The 21,054-nt window shown below is 36.5% G+C and overlaps 1 protein-coding gene across 1 annotated transcript in view; it reads left to right on the forward strand.

Annotated features, from left to right (window-relative positions):
* Positions 1-21,054, forward strand: part of LOC122815364 (dynein axonemal heavy chain 3-like) — a 4,921,723-nt gene that overhangs the window by 3,938,683 nt on the left and 961,986 nt on the right. The window contains exon 63 of the mRNA XM_044087818.1: positions 11,110-11,235. Coding sequence (XP_043943753.1) covers positions 11,110-11,235 — 126 coding nt within the window. The remainder of the gene's footprint in view (positions 1-11,109; positions 11,236-21,054) is intronic.

A 21,054-nucleotide genomic window follows, 5' to 3' on the forward strand; every position in this document is an offset into this window, starting at 1 on the left:
CTGTGAGACCGACAACGGCAGCGTGAGCGTGATACGGTAAGTGTGACAGATGTAGTATTGGGGAGCGGACAGGTAAGTGTACGATACTGAGGGATTTTAGGATAGTGTGTGGAAAATGTGAGTGTGCGGTGGTGTCGGACTAAGGGTTCCGGTGAGGTAAGTGTGTGGAAGTGACGTAGAGCTGTGTAGGGTAGTGTTAAGTGTGTTAGGGTTAGAATGCGGGTGGAGTGTGTGCGATAGTGATGGGCTGAATGTTTTAGGGTGTGTTAAGTGAGTTAGGGTTAGGGTGCAGGTAGGGTGAGTGTGCGATAGTGACGGTGTTGGGGTTTAGGGTGTGTTAAGTGAGTTAGGGTTAGTGCGGGTTGGGTAAGTGTGCGGTAGTGTCGGACGTTAGGGTTAGGGTTTAGGTTAAGGTTAGTGGATATGTTGTTGTGTGCAATGTGTATTTGGCGTTTTTTGTGTCGGTGTTTTGGTGTTCGGTATGTTGAGTTGTCGGTGTGGTGTGTTGTCGGTTGTTTGGGGTGGGGAAAATGTGTCGGTGATTAAATACGTTCGGTCTATGAAAGTAGACCCATATATATATATATATATATATATATATATATATATATATATATATATATATATATACATATATAGATATATGGGTCTAGGACTCTTGCACAGATGCACTTTTCACCTAATTACGAATGGGCTGGCATACTTACGTGAAAATGCTTTTCATCAAAGCAGTATTTTCGCATAAGTATGCCTGTTGTGCCAGTCGTACTACGGTGCGGATAAGGGGGAATTCCCTTTTCCCTACTGTAGTGCGATCTCAGAGTTAGAATATTATAGTGGGGGGGCTTGCCCCTGTGCGTAAAAGTACATTTAATGTTTTTTTTTAATACACTTTAGCGAAAGCGCTTTTTTGGTGAAAGCGCTTTCATTAAAGTGTGTTCGGTGATAGTGGATTCGAACTGTTGAATTTTCGTTCAACAGTCCTAGATCCAAACACACACACACACACATATATATATATATATATATATATATATATATATATATATATATATATATATATACAGGCTGCACAAATGTAAATGCATATTTGTACAGTATATGTATTTATTTTTTTACTCATAATGGACACTGATAAAGAGTGAAACAAAACATTTCCTTGGCCTAGAGTAAAAGAAATGTTATCACCACTCCATATGTGCCATTAAACACTTAGCAGCAGTCTATTCAGCTGTTTATCTCCATACTACATACATCATCAATAAGCAGAGATAATTCAGACTAAATATGAGAGCCAGAAATGCAGCACTGCAAATAAAAAGTACACTCAAAGTTTTAAAACAGTAACATGCATAATAGTTAAATCACATGCAATTTCTATAACCCCATCAGAAAAAAATGAACAAAATCTGTTCATTCATTCCTACAGATGGCAGATGTACAATCATAAAACCTAAAAGAATTCCATCTTCAAAACTGAAAAAGAGTCCCCCCTCAGTTGAAAATTGTAATAAAAAAATCAGAAAGCACTGAAGATAATAAACAAATACCTACAATAAAAGTCCACCCTCATAATATAAGAACTGTGCACCCAGGGGTTCAAATCATGCATGGAAACTGTGTATTTGGTGGCACAGACTCCCCACAGATAAAAATATTTGCAAAATATTTTTCAGTTTCAGGCAAATACTACAACAAAACAGAACTCAAATATGCATTTACTGAATGGTATTATGGTCATTGTATGAACACAAAAATTCAATGCACAAAACATAGAAAAAAGCAAAACCTATTTCTCATTTATACCATTAAAATGCATTACAATACAAATTTATTGTATCTCTTACATATGATAAATAGAATACGTCAGTCACCCTGCTAGACAGGAGTCCAAGGAAGTAAATAGTGTGGGAAGAAATAGCCAGGGAATTGTTATGGCTAGGCTTGTATATGCCCTAGGGACGATAGCCTAGTACCAACCTATGAACCTATGAACCTATGTGCCTAAGCCAAGCATTACAATAACCTGAAAGAAAAAAAAAACTTTAAAAAAATCTCCACAAAGAAAAGTTATATATAGCTGTGAAATGAAGACTCTGCAACTCAGGACCATGTCTATCTAAAAGAATTCCATCAACCATGATCTTCAATGAAAACTTACAGTTGATCCCACTGTAAAAATCTATCCGGTCTCTAAACTATGCAAAATGACCAAGAACTCAAGCACATGCCCCTCCAAGACTTGAACAGATCATTCTTCAATCCACAACCCCTCTTTCCCATTTTTGCATATGGGGTCGGGGTGTCACTTCAAAAGTGACAATCATCTAGAGCCAAGGTTTACATCAGTAGGTGGCTAGCCCTGCTGAGGTACTGCTTTCACACCACACACTCACATGCACACTCCCACCTATGGTCAATTTAGAGTGTCCGATCCACCTACTGCATGTTTTTTGAATGTGGGAGAAAACCGGAGGACATGGACGAATCCCACACGAACACAAGGAGGCCAGCCAAACTCCACACAGACTTGAACAGATAACTCACCCATAAAGGAAATTGAGTCCCCTTCAAAACCCGAACACTCACTTACCCGACTTCCAAAACACTGAGATGAAAAGGCCGACGACAGCACAACACTGTTGTCCCAGAACACCGACTTTACACTCCAGGTAAGTAACCTCTTGACCATCTTGTTGAACTTTGCCCCTTACCCTTGCAGTAGTGCGATCAATCTCGGAGTTGGAATATTTAGTTAGGGGGGGTGGGGGTTACAGCCCCCCACATGGGTTAGTTTGCTTTCCTTCAGTTTTACTTTTTTGTCAGGCTGGCCAAGCAGTTACTTACCTGGGGTGGAGAGTTGGTGTTTTGGGACATCGGTGTTGTACGGTTGTCAGTCTTTTCATCTCTGTGTTTTGGAAGTCGGGTAAGTGTTCGGGTTTCTGAAGTAGACCCAGGAAATCCCCACTAAACCTAATTTCTAAATCCACCAAATCCCATTAAAAAAACACATACAAAAATAAGCACCCCCCCAGAAAATTAGAACCTTTGAATCTTAACAAATACATGTTAGAATGTTATATGTTTTTAAAACCGTAGACAACCTAGGCTTATTGCTTCTTTCTACAATTAAACAAATATGTATGTACTATAGTATAAAAACTACCTGTAACTATCCCACCCTTTCCTAATGACTCCTTAACCCAGAATAAAGTTAACCCCTCCCAAAAAAAAAAAAAGAAATACGCCCTCCTTCTTCAAAGTCAAACCCAACCATGTTTCACTTGTCACATAAATTGGACGAATATGTATTCAATTTATATGTTCAGTTTTGTGTTTCATTTATATTAAGATGAAAAGTTATCTTTTTATAGTTTTTTAAATGAGATGGTCCATTTTTCTGTTTTGAGTTTGTAATTCTTTCAGGTTTTCTGACTGCTGCATCTACTATTTGCATGTAGCTGGGCAAGTTTTGCAGTAAAAAGTATCATAAAATTACCACCAAAATGACCTCAAATAATTTAGAGTAAACTTAAATATCTACACTAAACCTATAAACAAAATCTATTTACTATTACAGTTAGTACTGATCCATAAAAGAAACCGCACAAAACAAGAACCCATTGAAATAAATGGTAAAACTTAAAGCTGCCTAAAAAATAAAAAATGGACAAAATGGAATATGTGCATACAGTGTTTACTGTTAGATAATATTAGATAAATGATATATATTGTCATATAAATGTAGGGAAAACATGTCCTTGATATTTATTTTGACACTCATGACAGAACCTGGTCCTTATTCCACGATACAAAATATTTAATTTATTTATGACATGATGCCTGCATATTCTATAGATGTCCTAATGGCAGACCACAGATTAAAGGTGTGATAAAAGCATGTACCAGGCACATTGCATAGAGCTTTCTTTTTTATCCACATCCTTGGTCTATCTTCAATGCAACTAAAATTCCAATAAGCTCAATCAATGTTTATGCTACTCACTAAAACCCTAATAAAAAGTTAATACATTGATCTCCCAATACAGATACACACATAACCCATTAATGCACCACGTCTATATTTAAGGGAAAAAAAAACAATAATAAAGTAAAACATGGACTGTAGCTCACATTCACTTTGATGTAAACAAAATTTAAATTTACACACTGCAAATGCAAAAGTCACACTGTCCACCTATATCAACAACTGGAAAAAAAGTTAATTCATACTAGAATGAAAGTTTTTAAAAGTAGAAGGATAAAATGTAAAATAAAACACTGACCACAACAAATTTGAAAATGGTATTACCAGTAAAAATGGGCCCAGTTCTAGATTAACTAAAAGTAAGTCAACTAAAAACATAACAATCTATAAGTCTGACAATTCTAATGTAACTCATCCTACTCTACTAACATATACAAAAATAACATGATACTACAAAAATTCCAGGGACCTCATAATTAGAGAAGGAAGCCACCCACAAGACATTCCATTCTTAAAAGTCCAGTTTAGTGGAAGCTTATGCAATTCAGACAGCCCACTGAAGGCAATGGGAAGCACATCTCTAACACAAATAAAACATAAAACTGAACAAATAAATTGAATACATAGTGATCCAGTTTGTGTGATGGTTCAAACATTATGTACTATATGATTAGGAAACTCATAGGTTTGCTACTTATCACAAAATGCATTCCCCAAAACCTACAGTATATTTTGTGAATCACAGTATTTCATATATATTAAAATATATATGTGTCAGGATGTTGTCTTAACACTACATTTTGCATATTTTATACTTTTATTCCCAGCTTTCCAATTCATTTTCTGGCTGTGACTTTTCTGAGTTTTTATTGTGCACTCTCCATTCATACCCTCAATACAGTCTGTGACCACCAATAACTCGTGTTTGTGACTATGTTCTAGTACCTGTCTTTTTTTAATGGAAAACATCATTCATTTTAAATATACTAACAACCTGATTTCTTCATCCATGGCTTCTTCAAACTTGGTTAGATAAAAGCCATTTATTTTTATCATGGCTTAATTGTACTGCGTTTCCCATGCTTTGCAGATTTGCTAGACTTCTTTTTATTTTTTTTTATTCTATTCTTGATAATTTTCATCAGTTCCATTTCAGAAACCATTCTACATACTTACTTACTTATTTACTTGGGTGAGCTGTTGTCATTGTGATGAAGCAATTTTACTAACTCTGCATACATCACTTTATTTAATGTTAAACTTGATATTCATAGCAATCTGACATTTATCTGATTATTTCTAATTCCACACACAATTTTGTGTTAGACTAAAAACAAAATCATGTAGCTCACCAAACTCCTAGTCTTTGGCTTTTTTTTTTTAACTCGGGAACATAATCATCAATTGACTTAGTCAGATCCTATGCCTTTGAGAAGAACAAATGGTGAATATGACATTTTCTTTTTTGTGAAATTAAGGAAGGAAAAGCCAATAATGTCAATAGAGCCTTGAAATTCTTGATCAGTATGCAGTGGAATTCATGTAAACCGACATTTTCCCAAAAGATTCTATCTAAAGGGTTAAAATAAATCTGCAGAACAATCTGATTACTGCTTAATGGTGTCCAGTTTTATGAGGTTTCTTATGAGTCCTTTTATTCAGTAAACTTCATCAGATTATATTTACTTGGTATGCTTAAATGCTTTTGAAAAGGGTGTGTGGTTGAGAACAGCTGTTGCCATTGGCAGTTTATTTTACTCTGTAAAATGATTGGTCAAGACTAGCTCTCAGTCAGAATACTGGGAAGGAGCTAGTCCTAATTTGCCTAAGTGGTCTAATTGATCCAGACTAGCTCTCAGCCTGATTGGAAGGAAGGGCTATTTCTCAATTTGCATAAGTCACCTGATTAGACCATATGTTATTCTCCAGAAACCTCATTAACATTGGAGCCTGTATCATGATTATATTCTTAATCTAATTCTTATTTTTGTTTTTTCATGTTTTTCAAAAAAGTCAGAAGTGACACGAGAAATCAGTAGATAACAACTACCACTAAACAAGGTTAAATAGCATCAGAATATGGGAACCTTTGGGTATATATGCTTTTCCAGGACACAGAGCTTAATTGATGTGTTTTTTCTCATACATTGTGCTTTTGCTTATGATGTGGGGCTCAGTGTTCCATGCAGAGTTCTGCTGATCACAATGAATCATGACATAGAAAATTACACTTCACAGAAGAAATATAGTAAAAATGCTTTCACCCTGGGACCCAAAGCTTTGTTAGAAAACTGGTTAACTAAAAAAAGTCATGTTCAAATCTAAAACCTTGATAAACCCTGTATCAAGAATGAATTGATTAATTGCCAAGTCAGAGTGTCATATCCACTTTTATGGGGGCTAATGGTCACCAGCACGAATCCTGTTTCAAAGCATATGCAACATAAAATGTAAACTCACAAGAAAGAAGACTTAATAAAAAGACAAGCTGTTCAGTTTTTTCTGTTATTTTTTCTGTTATTAATTATCTTAAGTAATTCTGTCATTCCTCCCCACACTGCTAATTATCTGCCTCTGCAGAAACTAAGTCACCTAGCTGAAGTGATCAGATCCTCTGACAGTGAAACACATTAATTAAAATTACTGATGTTTAGTAGCTCTCATCATGCACTAAAATCGGATGGTGCTTGAAATGGAACATAGATGATCTACAGGTAATTTGGCTAAACACAACTGATGAAATCTGATTCACACAATTATCCAATCACTGAGAACCTCTCTCAAAGAACATGTAAGCTACCTAAAATTTATAGACCAATAACCTGCCTTCCGACGGCATATAAACTACACACAGACATTGTTAGAAGAAAACTCAATTATGGGAGTAGAACAAAAGGGCAATAAAAGAAAATCATATGGAACAAAGCATCATCTGTTGTTAAATAAAGTCATAATGGAGAACTGTAAAAAGGGGAAGAATCTAAGTATGGCATGGATTGACTACAAAAAAGCATTTGATGGTATCCCACATTCATGGATAAAAGAGTGCTTAAAAATGTATCAGATACACCCTAAACTGATCGACTGCATTACAGTGACAATGAAACAGTGGCAGACCACTTTGCAATTAAGCCATGATAAAGGACAAATTTTTATCCAAGGGATAAAAATTCAAAGGGAAATATTCCAGGGTGACTCCCTGTCACTGTTGCTATTCTGGCTTGCCCTTAACCCATTAAGCTGTTTACTTAACAGCTTAGGTCATGGCTATAATTTGGCTCCTAGAAAACAACAAAGTGTAAAGACGTTTCACCTTCTCTATGTTGATGATTTAAAATTGTATCTTCAGATGAGGAACTGAAAGCACAACTGCAGTGTGGAGTGATTGAATGGCCCCAAAATGTGTTGGATAGATTAGATAGGAAAACAAGAAGGATGCTTCATGCTCACCAAATGATTTATAAAAATCAGTGCATACCAAGATTATATATTCCCCATTCTGAAGGAGGGATGGGCCTCTTTTAAATTGATTACATGTATAGATCTGCAATCGTGGGACTCTACACATATCTGCTGACCTCACAAGACCCAAATGTAGTGAAAGTTTTGAAACATGAGGAGAATAAATCTAAGATGACTTATTTGCTTAATCTAGCAAATTGTCATCAAGCAGAAATGGAAATCAAACCAGAAGCAGATAAAAATCAGGCAGAAACTGAATGTGCAAAAAAAAAAAAAAGAAAGAATATAAAGTGAAGGACCAGATGAGAAGGCAAGAAATGTGGAAAATGCATAAATATAGTTGCAAGTATAGGAAACTTCTGAAAGAACCTCATGTTGATCAGGAATGAACACAGGAATGGTTAAGGAGAGGTAAATTCAAACCAAGAGATGAATGGTTAATATTGGTGGTCCAAAATAGTGGGCTGCGTACACACTGATTTAAAATGTCCAGTGAACATGTAAGAGAAACAGACAAATGTAGATTTTGTAAAACCGATTTGGAAACAGTCACACACCTTGTTGCTGGTAGTGATATACAAATGTCAGAAGGACTGTATACTGAAAGGAATGATAATGTGGCAAGACTGTTTTATTGGCAATTGTGCAAACATTATGGTATTAAAGAGGCTGAAAAACACTAGAAACATGACCCACAAATTATCATTGAAAATGAAGTTTATAACATATGGGATCACCCATTACTAACAGTTCAAAAGATAGATGCAAGAAAACCAGATATAGTGGTCCCTGAAAAGAAGACAACAGTAGCATTGATAATTGAAATCACCACACCCAGTGACTACAGTGTCTTGCATACAGAGAGACACAAAGTCATAAAATATCAAGATCTGCAGGCAGAAATGAGAGGAATGTGGAAGAAAGATACCCAGACAGTTCCAATAATAGTAGGAACAATGGGTCTTATAAAAAAGAATCTACAGTCATATTTAGATATGTTAGCAGTCAATGTAACCCCGTACAAATTGCAGAAGAGGTCATTACTGGGCACATTGCAGGTGCTGCAAGGAGCACTTTTGGCTAACATCAAAAATTGAAACAATACTAATTTCATGAACTTTATCGTACTTTGACTTAAGAATGTGGTCCATTTCAGTCATAGTATTAGAAACCCAAAAGACTTTGAGAAATTAAAAAGGTTATATTTAGTTTAGATACAAGGGTCTTTTCCTAAATGAGGAATGGGGGTTCCACCTAGAATGTTTTGTTTGGTACAAATCACTGTAGCTTTGATCATAGACTCATTTATAAGGTTTCCATGTGAAATATGGGATTCGTGACCTCTCAATGAGGTCTCAACTTATAGCAAGAAAAATACTTGTGTGAAAACCAAAAACAACACTTATTATGAATAGTGAAGAATCAGATATTTATGTGATTTTGGGACAACAAGAACTAAACATGGTTTTCCAAAGCATGATCCTAGCATTACAGACATCTAAGATATGAGACTATAAGTATTTTTTAATAATATTTTGCTAAACTTTTCATTGTGTATATTAAACAAACACATAACAAAAATGAATAACAAACAGATTTGTCAACACTTATGTGATACAGAATAACTGTGTATAACAATGACTAAACTGTTTTGCAATATGAACAAAAGGTATGGCACGTGTAATAATCAAGTAAAGTTTGGAACCTCAGACCAACTGCATTGTTAATTGTCTTGCAGTAAACCATACTTCATTTGAAAGCCTGTATCTCACCATCTGTGTCACTATTCCTTAGACCACAAGCACAATAAATTCCTCATTACCTGGTGAAGGGTACTATAAAACAGTATAGGGGCTTTTGTAGTAAATGTTTCTGTACAATAGGTCTACGATCAATGTTTAGTCCTAACCTCCAGTCACTGTTTGTGTGACACTATATTCTCTGTGTCTGTGTGGATTTTTCTCTTAAGTTTTCTACTGGCATTTGTCATGGCTGAAACAAGCTACTTCACTTACCTTAATAAAAAAAGGCTAACAGGGCACTTGAAACACATACTGTAAGGATTAATGTCAGTTTGCTGCATGGCTTAATGCAGTCATTAAAAATATATGGTGCCCTTTTTTGCTGCTCTCCCTATGTGCAAGGAAGGCTGAGTGGCAACATGAAAATCTCATATGTAAACAACAGATGAGTACTAGAACAACAAGATTATATACGCTGACTGTGAGCTGTATAGCTACAGTCTTTTGTAACACCAGAGCTCCAAAGGATTTCATCAAAAATATTATGAGGAAAAAAGGTAAACTAAACAATTCTAGGCCACCTCTTCCCTAACAGCTGATATAGCACTTTCCATACTGTGGGTGCAGGAAAATTGCTAGCTGTGTATGTTGTCAATTTTTTCAAGGATAGGCTATGGTCAGTGAACAATGTTTTTACTTTAATAGGACTAGCAGCCACAAAGATGTTGAGTGATGTTTAGTGCTATACTTTTTGTGAAGGTATATAAACAGTGATTGCTTTACTGAGTTTTATACATCATCTCTAGTACCTCTGACTAGAGCCATTGATGATATTACCAGCTTTGATTCATATTTGACTCCCTTGACAAACTCGATTCTAGGCTCAAAAGATGGTCAATCATGTCATCAACAGTGTAAGCCTTTCAAGCTTCATCATATGAGGTCCCTTTCAGACAAATTCCAGAACAGTCATACCAACCTATATCTGCTTTGTATGGTTTGTATGTCTAATTGGTCTTAGTTTGAAGACATGCTGAATATGAGAAAGAACACAGTCTTTCTGGAGAATTGATAAAAAGTATGAACCCATAGTTTAGATGATTAGAGTATTCTGACAGTAATCTGGTGGCCTAAATTTCTTTTCTGGATGTGTGCAATATTTTGTTCCTCTGAAATTTAGAATTTAGAATTAGCTAATATCTACTCAAACTGCTTGAAGTACATAAGAATGATAAAGAGGAGTGACTGCAAAATGTTTAACTCTGCACAAACATTATTCATTATTAAGCAGAAAAATGGAGTGCCAAGATACATTTAGGTGGGAGCTTTCAGTACTGGTGTGATACCTATTAAAATCATTTTTTTACTATAAGAGATTTTCCAAAATGTGCCAAAAGAAGAAGGACTCTCCTATTGGACTATAACCTATTCTAAGGTTGTATAACCTGCCCAGAGGTGCTACAACTTTAGAGGAGGTTGTTTTACAATGAGGGCAGGCATGGAGGTTCTCAGGAGACACTGTTTCTTCTGGGCACATTAATGGGACTGGTGTGCAATCTGAGCAGAACAAAAATCATTGCTGAATTTTTGTCTTAGAACAATCTGTTCAGCTGAGTGTAACACTTCTAATTCAGGCAACTCAATTTTCTCACCATGCCCTACCTGTGTTACTTAAACAGAGATACTTTTGCTACACTTTTCAGCTCTGCCATGTTATTCTGTTGTCTTCTAAAGGTACTAATTTTTCATGTAATAAAGTATTGCTTGTTGGTGAGAGTTATGAAAATTTTAACTTTATGACTTAAAAAACACAAAATAAAATAAGCCATGTGCTACACAGCCATAATGTATTCCTTTTAGTAAACATGTAAAGTGATACAAAACTAATGATCACTTTTTTTTTGTCTATATACTTAGTCTCCTGAATGGAAAAAGATATATGATTCATCCCAACCATATGAACAAGAGCTACCTGACCCCTGGGAAGACATCCTAAACAATTTTCAAAAATTACTTGTTGTTCGCTGCTTGCGACCTGATAAGGTAATTCCTAAAACAGCTTTCGGTAAAAATCAGTATTACAACTTTAATAAAAAGGATATTCAAATTTGTATCAGTACTTCAGTTGTAATTAAAATCATGCACTCATCTGTGAGAAATAGCATACAGTGGCAAAATATGAATAGAACAGTTGCAGCATATGAACCCTACAAATGTACACGTGGAAATCGCACCACTTTGGAACACAATTTAATGTTCACTTTGAAAGCACAATATGCATTTTCCAGCAGCTCTCATTTGATGTACTTCATTGTTTAGTAACATTTTTATGTACTACAACTTATAAATACTTTATCTATTGAAAATGTTCTTTTTCAGCTTGTTACAGCTGTCCATATATTTGCATTATGCACGTATAGGTTCACACTGTATGAACTGAAGCTGAATTTTTACTTAGTATGTCATTCTTCTGTATTAGGCTTTGTAATAGCTTTATTTAACTTTAACCATATCATGTTAATGTGAAGTTTGTCTCTCCAGTAACTTTATTTAACTTTAACCATATCATGTTAATGTGAAGTTTGTCTCTCCAGTAACTTTACTTAACTTGAACCATATCATGTCAATGTGAAGTTTTTCTCTCTGGGTCTCCACTGAAAATTAGATATTATCCCAGCTGTGCTTTCCTGGCAAACAAATGCAAAATAAATAAATAAATTTAGTGCAGTACTACTGCTACATGATAGAAAAATACCCAACAAACTCCCATGATCAGCCTATGTGTAAGTGATCATCTCTGAAATTCAGCTGAAATAGAAGAAAATAAAACAGGGTTGAGTGGAATATGTTGGCCCATGTGTGAATATACTATCCCAGTAGACAATGAGAATAATCACATCAGATAAAGAGAAAAACAAAGAGAGTTTGTAGGGATAAGGCACTAGTGTGAAGCAGAGCTTTGTGAGGCCTGCTGTCCAAAGGAGAACATTGAGAAAAATCACAGTAGAGTGAAATTTCAAGTTTCACATTGCATTGCAGAAATTCTGCTTTTCTTCAAGGTGGAGCAACCTCAAAGTTGATTATAATAAATAAGAGTGCATATGATTTATTGGTGTCTTTCAGCCCACAGAAAAAAATGTCATACAGGATTGTACAAACATTGTTTTGCATTGTTTGCTTCATTAGCATGGCGTTCATACTCCTGTACTCACATTTATGGTACTATGATAAAATACCTGTGAAAAATAAGGACATAAAAGTGCATATGTATAAAAAGGGGGATTCAAAGGTAGTTTATACAACAAAACAATTTATAGGGTTAGGCTCTGGCAACTGCATTTCATATTCATGCAGCAGTTTAATGTACTTCAAATGAAAATGTCATTTAAAATAGGACAGTGTGAAGCAGTTTTCACATGTGTAAAAAATTATCAGTTTAATGGCAATGAACAGCAATGTTTTGCATGAGAAAAGGGGCAGCTAATGATCATCTGCTGGAAAAGGTAATAACTGCAATCACTATTTTGCCAAGGCAATTAGAAACATTTTTGAAAGCAAGATTTACAAGATTAACTCCTCTGGTGGGCAGGGGGATGATTTGGTTAAGTTTATTGACATTTACAGTATCCAGAAATCTTAGGGCAAGTATAACTGCTGTCAGTTGCATGTTTGCCAGTTTATGGGTAGATAGCTGAAGTCAACCAAAAGAAAAATATTTGGTTCATTGGTTAGTATTGTAAATGGTTAAGATGCTCTGCAGGCTCTGAAGGGGCATTATAACTGACTATAAAAAAATAATCAAGCAATAATGCCCAACAGGGTGTGTGTTATCAGGGAATTTACATATGCCCTGAAGTGGCATCAAGCATTACCGTTCCTGGAAAGGAGTCAATTTCCTGATAACGCCCACCCTGGAGGGCATTATTGCACTTAGAGAATGGACTGTCTAGTAAATTGTCATGTATTTGTTTTCTTTTTTTTTTCTAATGTTTCAAACTTGTTGTAGAATATATTCTGGAACTCATTAACAATTCTGTAGGCTTTATGTGAAGTCTACATAATTACAGCATGTTCACACGATGAGCAGCAGCACCCATTAAGTATGCATGTTGTTTATCCCACTTACACATTTACAAGCATCATTTTGGGACCAGTAGCAGTGTTGGTGGTCATAAGACAGCGGAGGGAAGCAGCAGCACATAATATAAGCAAAACTGCTTCCTGTAGGCAAACCTATTATGCAAACATGTGTGGAACGCTTACATGAAGGAAGGGCAAGTTGTTTATAAGAATTATGATAAAGGGGATGTTAATGGGGCAAATGTACATAGAATACAATGTTAATAGTACAGACATAACTATGAGGGGAGGGTAAATGGAGAAAATGTACTCAGTTAATGTAGTCAAATGTGATTATGTCACAAAGAAACATTTTAAACAGAAAGACATCTATACTAATGTAATAACAACTAATCCTGTTCCCAATTGTTTACCCATGTAAATAACTACAAAACAAACATGCTACAAAACAACAGATGTGAGAGGGACACACAATGCAACATTGTAAGAAAGGGTAGTAATTGTGATATGAATATTGACAACATGCCTAGTTCAGAGAACATTTATCAAGGACAGTTAATGCATTAGGGGATATTCATATCGACTGCAGTTATTGAGTATGACATGTACACACTGGGAATGTATATATGATAACTGACAGTAGTGCTGCATTCTCCACTTCATCATGTATGAACAAGAAGAAATTAGCCATATAGCTGTTGTGTCATGCACATCAGAAAGGGACATGTTTTGTCATTTGTTGTCATTTGATAACTGTAGGCAGGGGGTATATTACCTTGACACATGTATTAGACAAGTAGTTGCTTTATATTCATGTACAAGCCTAAATAATATAATAACACTCAAAATATACACGTGACAAATGACAACATAGCCGTGATGGCAATGCAGAAGCTCAAGGTTTCCATTTCAAAATGGAGCACATCTAATACAGGATTATACTGGACATACTCACATGAAATGACAGCAAACACTGCCATAATAGTATGTAAACAACATATACACACAAGAAAGTGTCTAAACACAGGCCCAGTCACACTTTATGGTGATCTTGTATAATGCCACACAGTAAGAAATGTTATGTAAGTCATCATGTCCTACAAAGCTCTATAGTGAGTAGAAATGAATTACAGTAATACATAAATGTTTGAAGGAAGACATGCAATACAGTGCATTCTTATTTGGAAATTAAGTAATGCCTATAACTAATCAATGACATACACAACATTTGCATCTTGCCTGACTTGAACACATGCCAGAACAGATATCGGAAAGACGTGTATTATCCTGTGACAGCACATAAATAGGCTTACGTGTTTATCATGGTGAACACACTTAATGGGCTTACTTCTCTGTTGTAATGAGTATGGATCCCCTACCTTGGAGGTTGATCCTTAAAACTGTTGCCCACAGGCTGCATAATAAATTCTTTCTTTAAATAATCCTCTCTCTGACAGACAGATGTTACCTGAATCAAACCTCTGTCTGTCATACTACACTGCATCTATCACATGACAGCAATGGATCTTGTCACAAATAAATGAAATTAATGTGTGAAGTGATATAAGACACTGATGATAATTTGTACAGTATGATTATGTAGAATGATGACAAAGAGGTAACTATGTTAATGTTCCCACAACTGTAAGCAGTGTAATATTAATGGTTCTCAGCCAAGGAAGCTGTTCATGGTGGTTTGTATAACAACATTACCCCAGAATTGAACCACAGTCTATATGTGCAGATATGCTATAAATGTCATTACTCAGTGCATGTGCCACAGGACCAATCACACAACATTATTTGCAGAATAACTGTTTTATTGGTAAGAAATCATTACTTTATACGTCTTCCTCTTAAGTAAAAACTGAGAATAATGACTTCATGCAGTGTTGTTTGTGTAATGTCAGTACATTCATATAGTGCTGCTCTTTATTGGAATTGAACATCACACTATGTAAGTCCACAAACTAACATGCGTATGAAACACATGCACCACAGTGGAAGTCATAACAAAGCTGTGAGACTCTAACTATGAGAAGTCATTATATCATATGACTGTGTTACAAACAATTACCATGAGATAAAAGGGATGGGGGAGTTTTCTCCCGCTATAATTGTACACATTATAACAACTATGGATGTCATGCATGCATAACAGCATTAGGACAGACACTGCTTACAATTAATCGGTGCAGGTTTTGAACACCTAACTATGGTGACAACAGATACTACATTATATTTAAAAGAATGAATATGGCACAGTGCAAGTGTTGCTAAAGATATTTGGGTCTTTGAAGTCTTTGAAGCTGTGACATCATGTTATTGCTGCAAGGGATATGTGTACCTGTAATTTCTTTAAAAGACTGTTGCTATATATCTGTTTCCTTACACAAAGATTACCTGCTGCACCCAAACACACATGATGCGTAATGCAGTTGTCACTCTGATGGGAGAATGGCAATCATGCACAATGTGTGGATAATTGTGGAGTTGAACACATGCCTTACAAAGGCAACAGCATACAGAATACTGTCTTATGTCCTCATGCCACAGATTAATAGTTCTCATGGGAAGGCCAAATGCCATCCCAAGGCATCAACCTTATCCAATAAAAAATTTCTATGTGAAAAATGAGTATAACTTCTTGTAACAGGAATACACATACAGAGCAGATAGCTGGATGCTAACATTGTTCCCTACATATACATTCACAGTCATACTGACATAAGTGTGTCTGACAAGTAATGGCTGGAATTGAACAGACTACCTAAAATCACAATATACAGAACACTGCCTGAATTGCACACACCACACAAGATGTTAGTTTATGGTTGTGATAGTGCACATTTGAATGGATGACATCACCATTCTTTAATATGTTGATGTTCTCCTAAAAATGTGTGAAGGTGGTTGAAGTGCTCAGTAACAATACACAGCTTGACATAATACATGCATTAGAAGCCTTCTCTACACAATATGACAAACAAGCACACAATCTTTGCAATCACTGCTAGATTCAAACCTTCTCCCTCTTTACTTATTCAGTCTAGAGAGCACAGTACAAAAACCTGCACCACAGGATAACTCATACTACAACTGTGATGTTGTTCATTTTTGATAGCATGATGTAACCATTGTGTTTCCAAAAGGAGGTATTGCCTGGGAGTAAAATAAATTTATCGGGTAGCCCTCTACCAATGAAAATGCATCTCTTAATATGAAATTTACACAACTGATGTGTCACAAACACAATTGTACATGACAGTACACAAAATCACAATAGTTAACTAATGTCGGATTTGAAGCACCTAAATATCTAGCTACACATCTGATAGAACAGAATTAGCAGCAGGCACCACAGCAAAAGTCTGACTTGTAAGGATAAACAGTGCACATTGGAAATGATGACTTCTTCAGTGTGATACAGAGAAAATGTATGTGGTAAAGTGTGATAAGGGGATGGGAGCATCTTCTTCAATGCTAAATATCCCCCAAGTGGAAGCTGAAACTTTTACCTGTCTAGTTACAACATATAGAGAACACAGTATTAGTCAAAAGTCCCACAGAAGAAGTCTGACTCTGAGGGGCAGGGAGTGCACTTTTGACAGGATGACCTCATCAGTGTGATGCAGAGATGCCTGATTTGTTTTGCTCTGTATTCACACAGAACAGGAAATTTAAGCACATTTATATGAAAGAAACCAGACTGCTGTGGCTGAAATCAAACTCTATTCATCACCACTCAGCATTGGTGTGTGAAGCCAACATCCACACTAATGTATGTAATACTACTTATTGGTCAGAATAAATGTGAAAAAGAGTGTGATGGGTCAATGGTGAAAATGGGAGTGGCAAACATAGGGTAGAACACAAGGGAAAGAATACAGGAATTTTCAGGAGGGTGGTGGGAGAGCACCACAGCTATCCATTTCTTCAGAAGATAAATGTAGTGTTGTACACACAATTTAATGACTTTGGAGAGTCACCACAACAGGGATGGGTGACAACAAAGGAATAATATTGTAAAGCAAACCAACTGGACCAAATCATGTGTATCACAATGACACATAGGCAAAGTGGAGAGCTATGTATGGGACATATTTTTTTTGACGGACAGGTGGCCATTTTTTTTTTCTATTTGGGGGAAGAGGGGAATGTTGGGGAAGGTGATTAAGAAAGAGAGGATCAGGTAGAAAGGGTAGGTTAAGTACTAGGTGCAGACATACAGGACATAGAAGACAGGCAGGGATGGTGATGGACACAAATGGTTGGAGACACCACTCTAGGGGTTAGGTAGCTGACCTCACAGGCACATCTACATCTAGTATGAGAACAGTGACAATCCAGTCCTCACCCTCTGAACTTCCATCACTGATGCTTCTGTCATTTGCCTGGGTCAGTACCAGACATGGCATTGTTTAGCAATACAACAAAGGACTTTTTCAACCCTGATGATTCAGACATCAAGGCCCCTCTCCAAAATGCCATCAACCAGCCTTGCCATTTCCTGACAGGGGACAAAATTTCTACCTCCACTACTACTGCTCCTAGAAGGTACCACTGCTTCAGCACCAGGGACAGAGCTACCTGATGCAGGTGAAGCAGGTAGGGCATGAGTTGTGCAGGCAAAGCTGACAGGTTGCAACCCAAATGTGCTGGGTGTTTGTGCTGCTTGTGGTGGTGCCTGCTGCAGTCACCTGTAGATGTATGGCTGGACAAACTGTAGTAGTCAGTCTACCTCCCTGCTGATGGTCCTTTTGTTTCAGCAGCAATGAATTATCAAGATGATATACAATGATAGACTGAAAATATTTTTCAGCTTTGCATTCAGACTGGATGCATACTTACCCTGTGCCTCTGGAAGGGAGTTTGCCTCTCCCAGTGTGCCTCATGGTTTTCTGCTTTCTATGCTGCAGCTGTACAGTAGTCAAAAGAAAAAATAGTTATATGAAAGCATAATGAATAACTGCATTGGCTGCCTAATTAATGCCATATCATAGACAGGTTATGGGTCAGTATACTTACATGCCTGAGGGGTGTTTGCAGTCTTAAATGCATCCTATCATTAGCTGAGGAGATCCCGCTTGTGCCTCTTCATGGCACTGTAGTGGTAAAGACATTGTTCCCTCAAGCATGGGATGCCACTTGCACTGGAGACAGCCTTGGCCAAGCTACTCCAAACATCAGCTTTATACTGAGACCCAGTATAATCCACCTGCAAAAGCCTCTGACTGTAATGCTTCATGAGGACTGACACAAAAATCCTTGAATCCTCAACACCCCACGTTTGTGCTCTAAATGCAACATCATCCCTACCAACAGCCAGGTCTGCAGCAGCCAAGCTAGAATTATGCTTCTGAATTGGTGCCCAATTCAGATTTCACAAATAATAACTTGTGTGTAAAGATGCACAGCCTTGCCAGCTGTATTTGCACAATCGAAAGCATAACAATAGTTTGGCAGACATGTTGGTACTGAGTATATCAAAAAGCACAAAATGTGTGAAACTGGCAGTGAGATTTGGCCATGTGTGATGCTGAAGCAATTGAAACATGCTCCAGTGTTAAACACTGAAATGCTTTCTGGTGTTTGTTATAATCATGGTTGTTGGAAGGAAAATGGTATGACCTGTGACATAGAAAGCTGCTGTGACTTGCACACTAGTGAGTTTAAGTAATACCATCTGGGAATTAAACCCATGAGAAAAAATATGATAGACTTCGCTTATTAACTGTCATTGCCATGGGAGAGCTTACTTTTTCCATGGTAAATAGATGTGTACAAATTTAAGAATGAATGGAGATATACTTCAGAGATGCATGTATGTCTATGACTTTGCTTAGTCATGACAGTGCATTTCTATGAAAAATGCTGTATTTGTGTTTGTAAATACATTTCAGCTGCATGTGGTTGCATAACCTGAGTAAAACATGGGTAGGTTAGATACATACTTCACAAGACATACTGTCATAAACACATACTTATATGTGATAACTCATAAGAATTCTAACAAAAATATTTTGCACATTATACCTTTGAATGTGCATTTTACATTAAATATCATCATTGTCACATTTAACTTAATTTACACACATTATATTGAGTTTCTATAGCAAGCAGTAAGGATACAATTGTTGCAATAAACATAGATATGATGTTCATGTGTATTTACAGTGATGTTCTTGATCAAAATGTTATGACAAATGGAATTCTGACCCCCTTTGTAAAGGTATTTAACAACTGGATTCAAACCCTGCATCAGCTGGCCTCTTTCATTAAGTTTGCTTCACATACACCTTTTGCAGGTGCAATTTATTCCCTAATTGTTATCCAGAGTGCTCACAGCCATGTATCTGTAATGGGCTTGTTTGCAATACAGGTAGCACCCAGAATTATTTTTTTCGCTTTTTTCTTAGGACGTGAAATGTGTTTTCACACTGCTAAGTGGAGTGCAATTACAAAATACACTTAAAAAGTAAGAAAACGTTAAAAGAAAATTACATCAGTCAAATGGTATACCTAGCAATGACCAGAGCAAGAAGTGCATTACAGTGATGCAGTCATCCTTCTTACATCTCCTTGACACATCAAAACTTTAATTTCTGCACACATTATCAGGACTTTAGGTAGTGCCAGGTAATGGGAAAGGGGACAGACAGGAGCCCACATGTTAGCAATGCTGAGACTAGCTAAGTTTCAAACAGCAACACAATGATATAACAGAATGTGTGCAAATATGTATTCATACCCCACTTTGAAATTATTAGTTAACTGGATTCAAACCCTGCATCACCTGTCTTCTTTCTTTAAACTCATTTAACTTACACCTTGTGTCCCAAAAAGTTACCTGACAGGTGCATTTTCTAAATTGAGTATTATTCAGAATGCTGACAGCCACGCACCAACACCAGGCTAGTTTGCTCTTTAGAAGGCAGCCCAAATTACATTTTCACTTTTTTCTTAGGAAATGAACTGTAGTTTACTGCTATGGACCATTGCCAGTCAAGAGTGCTCAATGCCAAACAGTAAGCAAATGATGAAGAGAAAGAAAAATACTTAAATAGAGGAAATATTATGAAACAAGTAGTTACAATGTGCATCTTTGATGTTCTCCCCAACTTGTTTTGTCTTGCAATATGAACACATGCTTCTTAAACATTGTTATGGTCACACAAACTGCATCCTTTCTGGGTATGAACACCAGGTCAACAGGGCATTCCAATTACACACTTGAGATTATTATCACAGGCACATATACTGAGAAGAAAATAATGAGGTTACATATACTCAAGATGTGACATAGTCTCAACTGGCATTACAGGTGCAACAGAACTAAGTTCTGAAATTTCTCCAGTGAAATTTGCAGTTAGATATTTGGATGCCTGCAATATTGGTAAACGTTAAGCTGATCTTTACTCACATAATATAAAACAAAAAATTGCAACACTGCAGTTCATGTCTTCTCTTTATTGTGTGAACATCATTCCCTTAGCTATGCTTCTCTTACAAGACTGCTATGTGATTTGCCTTGTAGGCACAATGTACTCAGAGGCACAAACTGTGGTCATAAACAAGTCATATAAATATTAGAAATGTTGCTGTCCTAAATCAGTCAATGTACCCACAAACTTTCTTGTAAGTCCTTTTTCCCTGACACATCCTCAGTAAGTGTACATCAAAGAGGACTGACTGTGAAACCCTGACTGTCACGGCAGTCAGACTAATCATTCATACATGCAAGCCCTTCTAGGCAGCACTTCTCAATGCTTGTGATTGCAC

This window comes from Protopterus annectens, chromosome 11.part0 (assembly GCF_019279795.1).
Source record: "Protopterus annectens isolate FY-2018-M chromosome 11.part0, PAN1.0, whole genome shotgun sequence".
NCBI lineage: Eukaryota > Metazoa > Chordata > Ceratodontiformes > Protopteridae > Protopterus > Protopterus annectens.